Genomic DNA, 6,601 nt, shown 5'->3' with positions numbered 1-6,601 from the left:
TTCCACATTGGAGCGCGGTATGTACTGCGCGGGAGTCTTCCTCGATGTTGACCAGCTTTTGATCGAGTCTGGCATCCAGTTCTGCTCTATAACGTTCGTCAATTCCTACCCCCAAGATATTTCCTTATAATCCGCTCCTACCTCACTGATAGAACCTTTAAAGTAAATCATAATCTAGCCTACTCATCTCTCTTTTCTCAGTCCGCCGGTGTTTTCAAATAAAGAAAATAAAAGGAACTTTAAAGAATGATTTTTAAAATTCGTCATATAAGCCCTCTCAGAAAGTTTTAATCAGGATAAGATTTATCTGATATTAGATATCATTCAATCTTACATTTATATGCTCAGTTTAATCAATATTGTTAAGGTGTTTTCGTGAAAATCGAAAAAAATCGATTCAATAATGTGACGCATCCGGCCAGTGGATTTTATTTCACTAAAAAACGCAATTTTAGTTTCGTTAAACTTTTCATTTTGAGCTAGATTATTCACACACGGACAACTCGTAGTAAGTGATAATAATGGCTATCCCTTTTAAGATTGTAACCGAATACTTTACGGAGTGGAATTTACATACTGGAAGGACCTGCAGCGAATAATACCTGTATTACTTGCCGTCTCCTTCACGACTGTTAGAACATATCTTATGGAATTAAGTTCCTCCTGCTCCCCCGTAAGACTGTACAATATTCCTATAAAATCATCAAGCAGTAGTAATGAAGCCCGATTCGATCTCAAGCAGCAGTAATGAAGCCAGATGATATTATTGACCACATATTTGCTGCAACAATCAGTCCAGCCCAATGAGATCATAAGTCAGCTGCAACACTAATAAACATACAAAATCAAGGTGACCTTCGCTGCCGCCTACTCAAAAGCTAAATTTAAGGCACCGTCCATTATCGCCGGAGCTCATGAACACCTCAACCAAACATCAAACAAGGTGAAGACAACAAGATTCACTCTAAGAAATTTCAAAAAGCTACCGCAGCAGCACCTCAACGTTGTGGCCAATATCACAGGCCAACCCATGCCACCTATTGGCAGGCCAGAGAGGTCGAGGAGTGTCAATCCTCTGGTTAGAATATTCAGACCAAATGAGATATATTATTACTCACTGCATCTTGAGGAGTAAATCCGTCTGATGGATTACAGTCCGTTGCTAAGATTGCGTTAGTGATCCCAGTTAATGGGCGCACCCAGATGGAGGCATGAGGGGTCATCCTCCCCCCGTAGAAATGAAAAAAATTATAAATTAAATAAAAAGTAATTTTTTTTTTCCGAGCAAATAATAATTTTAATAACTAATAAAGATTGTGATAATTATATATAATTTTCTTAAAATGTTGGTGCTAATACTGTTAATGTTTATTGGTTTTTTTTTGTTTTTTTTAGAATGATGCTCGGTTTTCTTTTAGCAAGACGAGTAAACTAAGTGATAAAACAAACAGTTTCACTGGCTCACACATGTCGTCTACATCTGACCAGGTCAGAAAAAACTCGAGGAGTATGTTAAATCCAAAACTAATTTTCCTGGTGTGTCCTTGTCTGCTTCCTAATTATTCATACTTTCTAATTCCATATATACCCTCGTCAAATACAACATCACGTGACCTTATGACTTTTCTTTCCCCTATAACATAAAGTCTATAACCACCACCACAGTATCCAATCATAACTGCTCTACGCGCCCTTGAATCAAGTTTACTTTTCCTTGGAAATGAAGAATATCATACACTCCTTCCAAAAATTCACAATTTCGAAGTTAATGAAGGTGTTATATTATTATCGAGTGTACTTGAAGGCGATCTATATAATTCATACGCAGAACATTTTACGGCATCTCCCCATAGAGATTTTGGAATCGTGGGATCGACAATTGTTGTTCGTACCATGATAAATATTTTCCGATTCACTCATTCAGCTTACCATTACTTTGACTACTGTAAGGCATAATATACTCTAATTTGATTCCATTTTGTTTACAAAAATTTTTCTAATTGGTTTGACGTGCATCCACCACCATTATCTAGCCTTAAACGTTTAATTTTTATATTATGCTGAGTTTCAGTTTCTGTAATATATTCCTTTAAGGTATTTTATGCTTCATTCTTACTTCTTAATAGCTTTACTACCAGAAAATGAGAAAAAACATCCAAAAATACCTGCACATATTTATAACCTTCAGGTGTAGGTGGGGTCCATAGGTCCACAAATATCGGAATGAATCAGATTTGCTTTGATTTGATGAGATTTCCTTTCCTGGCGATAGAATGGTTGCCTCGGAGCCTGCTTCGATACAGCTAGCAAAACCGTTATCATCAAAAGGAAGTTGTAATGCTTTTAAGCCACCTCTAATCAACTGCCCAAGCCTTTGATGCTATAGATTTTTTTCTGCAGTATTTTGTTTTGTAGAATTTTGACCTGTACTACTGGACTGAAATGCTTTTTCATTAATTTTGGTTGTGTCAAATTTGAAGATATACAAACCATGGGTAAAATCGAAATATAGTTTAATATTTTTCAAACATAAAATAATTTTATATGGATCAATACTGACTTTGACACCTTTACCTGTCATTTTACCAATTGAGAGCAAACTATACTTCAAACCAGGTACAATTAAACCTTCAATGCTTATATTATCACCTTGAAATGCTATCCGTAAGCAACCCTTTTGTCTACATACCATTTTGTCACCGTTAGCAATGTGAATTGTCACTTAGTTGTCAAGTTTCTTAATTTCATGCATAAATAGGATACTTTTAATAAATGGTTGCAAGCTCCCGAATATTGTAGTAGAGTAGTTTCCTACTTTCATTTAATTGTATTGGTACCACTGTCATATGTAATGTTACCTAGATATAAGGTTGCATTGTTTACCTTTTGTTTACAGCAAAATATAGTCCTTGTTTATAAGTGTACATTTCCGTTAACGTTCCCACTTCTCTTTGCAAAGTATAAAACCGAATCTATAAAGAAATGTTTCATCATCATCATCTGTGGCGCTACAACTCTTGTAGAGTCAAGGCATCCTGTAATTTCGTCCACCAGTCATCTCTACCGCTGCTTTCCAATTGCGGATTCCCAAGATAGACCTGGCATCCGCTGCCGCTCCATCGATCCATCGAAGCCGGGGTCTTCCTACTCTCCTTTTCCCATATATCTTTTCGTCCAGGATCATATTATTACATATTAAGAAATGTTTGGTAGCACAAAATATTTCTTCTCAGCAATTGAGTGCAACTAATGAAAACTCATTTTTAGCTGAATTTGCTTTACCATGGGAATTATAATTAGACCTACCTCTAAAATTGCTTCTATTAGACTGACCTCTGTAAGATCTTCCTCCTCTGTTTCTTATACCAGCGAGTTTAGGACAGTTAGATTTGAAATTAGCCTTGTCGCCACACTGGTAACACCTCCGGTCCTGATTGGCTTTGAAAGAAGTTTCATCTTGCCAATGAATGTGGATTCCCTTTTACTTTTAACTCCTCATCGAAAAGTCTTGCCTTGATAAAATCCATTTTTACTTCTTTAATTGACTCCAATGCAACTTGGTCAGTTTCATCAAATTGTGTACCCATATCTATTAATTCTCTTATAATGGTGTCAAATTTCAAAAAACAATCTTCCATGCTGTTAATTAGTGAATATTTATCTCACAATAAAAAAGTTTTCTTTTTACCTTCGTCGTTTGGTCTTTCGTTTATCAGCACCTCTTTTATTCGTTCTTTTTCCAATACTGTATGTATTCGAGAACAGGGATTACAGAGGTTACTTTGGCCTAATAAAAACACACGAATACGCACCCTTAATTATACTGGGCCCATAACATGTGAATAATTGGTTGGATATCTTGTTAAAGTAAACCACACATAATAAAAATAACGCAGTTAAATATGGAAACGTGATCACAATATACGGAGCTACATCTAGGAGGACAAAGGAGACAGACTCCTGTTAACCGCCAACTATCTGGATCAGTGTTGCCATTTTCAGTGTTGACTAAATAACAATATTCAAATAATTAATCCTGACATTAGAAATTTATCTCTCTTTCCTTTCTGTCGTTCTCATTGTGGCATCTCATAAACTGCAGAAAAAACTAAAGCCATCGCATTGAGCTCCAAACCCTTCTAACATGCTCTTTCTTATTAGTCTTTATCATTCTTCAACAACGATCTTATTCGACTCGATAATTCCACTTCCACAGGACCGGAAAGCAGAGAACTCCGAAGCAACAAATTCGTACAAACGCCGTTCCAACGCAATCTTGCGGATGCCTATCGACCATTGCCTCAATATCTTACAAATACTGAGGCAATGCAGTATTCGTCCGAATTCGTAGTAGACGAGATGGTTCTTAAGAACCGTTATTCTGGCGAAAAATTTTTCGCTTTGGAATTATCACCTTTGATTAATCGACGTTTTAGGAACAGGCGGTATCGAGAAAAACGGAAAATGTGGGTGAAACATTTACACAAAAAAGAAAACAAGTTCAATTCTCATCTCAACTTCAAATAAACGATGACTACCTCTTATCCTATTTTCGAATGAGAGAGGGATTTTGATTCGTTTTGGTAACATTTCTTCTAAATTATATTTTCATAGTCCATCAGTTACTCTTTCTTTCTCACTCGTTCGCAACTGAATCCAGCATAACGGGATCGGTTTGCACTACATACCTGTTTGGACGAAATATTACGAACGATACCTCGTGGATGTAATCTATGCGGTTTTCTTGCGAATTCGGACGAATTGGTTTCGCAACTTTCGCAGTTTTCTGCTCTTAGTGGACGAGAGCCTTAGATTCATTTTGGGGTTCCTAGACGCACGCATATCTCGGAATATCGTACTAAATTGGATCTCTTCTCTCCGACGGTAATATTTCCTATGTTTTTCCTCTTCCAAGCCTTAAGGAATACAGACCTTTCTATATCACTGAATTCTTTAGCTTGCGTTCCTCTATTCAGTTCTTGAATACCAGAACATGACTAAACGATCTATCACATAGAACTCCTTCCTTTGACTCTTTGGGAATTCTGAACTTATTTGTATCCGTGATGCCTCTTCTTTAACTTCCTTCAAACATAATAGTTCATTCAACTCCTTAAATCTCAATCTTCCCAATAAATATAAAATTTATGTTGAATCAATTTGATCATTGGAAATAGATATAAATCTATTTAATAAATATATCAAGGCTATATCCTACACATAAGCAATTATTTATGTTCTTCTTTTTTTCTTAGAGAATAAAGATTATTTTGCATTTTATTTCATATCTGATCGGCTCAACAATTGGAATATTTATCCCTCATTGCCACCCTACAATTTGGTGTTACTTTTGCCGCAGGTTTTCGAACGGAATTCCAAGACGAAGCTGAAAGATTGGTCAGCATATTATTTAAAGTAAGTATTAGTAAATTTTTGTTAATATTGCAATTCTAAAAACCGCATCATCTTGTCGATAAAACTGGGGCAGGATTGCTACTTTTGTCCCAGCTTAAAGTTCAGTAGCAGTGCTGAGAAATATCTTTTGAATATTTGTGTTTACTACAAAAAAAATCAACTTATGAAAGATGACAAGACAATTAGAAATATATAAATTACAAACTAAATATTTTTACGTACAGGAAATCGGAAAAAAAGAACAGAAGAAGGTGGAAGAAGAAATATCCACGGATGAATCGACTGAATCTACACTGGAAGAAGAATCCGAAAAAATGGAATCTATTCTAGAAATAGTTGAAGAACCGATATTAAAACCTGCTCCAAAACGTAAGCATTATTATTTATCAATATACTTAACCCATTTATATTTAAAATTGTATATGATTTGGATAATATTCCATATATTGTGTTTTAGCATTAAGAGCTTTATCTGAAAATATGAATTAAGGTCTCAAAATAAGAAATATTTAGATTGTTATCAATTATTTAGGGTATAATAAATAAATAGATATAGATGCCAACCACTTTATTGATGAAATTTAAATATTAATATTCATATTAAATGTTCAAAGTGGTTACTTAGTATCATTCCCCCATAGCTGCAGTGTTCGATCGAGAGGGTATCACTGTAACCCCCAGATACCTTGTGTCGTCCGACAAGTTCAGTTGTGGAAGATCATTTTGAACAACATGTAATAAAAATATTAATTATTAAATAAATCAAATTGTACCTTGTATAGTGTCAACACTTTTTATTACATCAATAGTCCAACGTTTCGGCCATCCTCACGGAAAATCTAAATATTTAACAGCTTATTATATATTCATTTGTAACAACATTATCACTAATAATATAACATACCTTCAATATAAATTCTCACCTCACAGCAAAATTTAAAAATTGTTTTGCAGGCTATTTTGCCCAAGTCATTAATTATAAGTCAAACACACCCTATGGAAAAGTCATTTTCAAGTTTAGTTGCCTATTCTTTTAAAAATTCATAAATATTTAATACTTTTAATTTTCTATTTATCCACACTATCACCATATAAACAAACTATTTATAACCTTCCACACACTCAGTTCAGTTTTGTTTTTAATTTAATTCAAATTGCATTTTGGTCTCAATTTGTATTTATTCCA

General features: G+C 34.7%; 1 protein-coding gene across 1 annotated transcript in view; it reads left to right on the top strand.

Moving 5' to 3' along the window:
- Nucleotides 1-6,601, top strand: part of LOC106681832 (uncharacterized) — a 23,379-nt gene that overhangs the window by 8,185 nt on the left and 8,593 nt on the right. Inside the window, exons 5-6 of the mRNA XM_067049754.1 lie at nucleotides 5,360-5,415; nucleotides 5,640-5,784. Coding sequence (XP_066905855.1) covers nucleotides 5,360-5,415; nucleotides 5,640-5,784 — 201 coding nt within the window. The remainder of the gene's footprint in view (nucleotides 1-5,359; nucleotides 5,416-5,639; nucleotides 5,785-6,601) is intronic.

Source organism: Halyomorpha halys, unplaced genomic scaffold (assembly GCF_000696795.3).
Source record: "Halyomorpha halys isolate HHAL.00 unplaced genomic scaffold, Hhal_1.1 Scaffold368.1, whole genome shotgun sequence".
NCBI lineage: Eukaryota > Metazoa > Arthropoda > Insecta > Hemiptera > Pentatomidae > Halyomorpha > Halyomorpha halys.
Note: the sequence above shows the minus strand (reverse complement) of the source record. Positions and strands in the feature narration are given on the sequence as shown.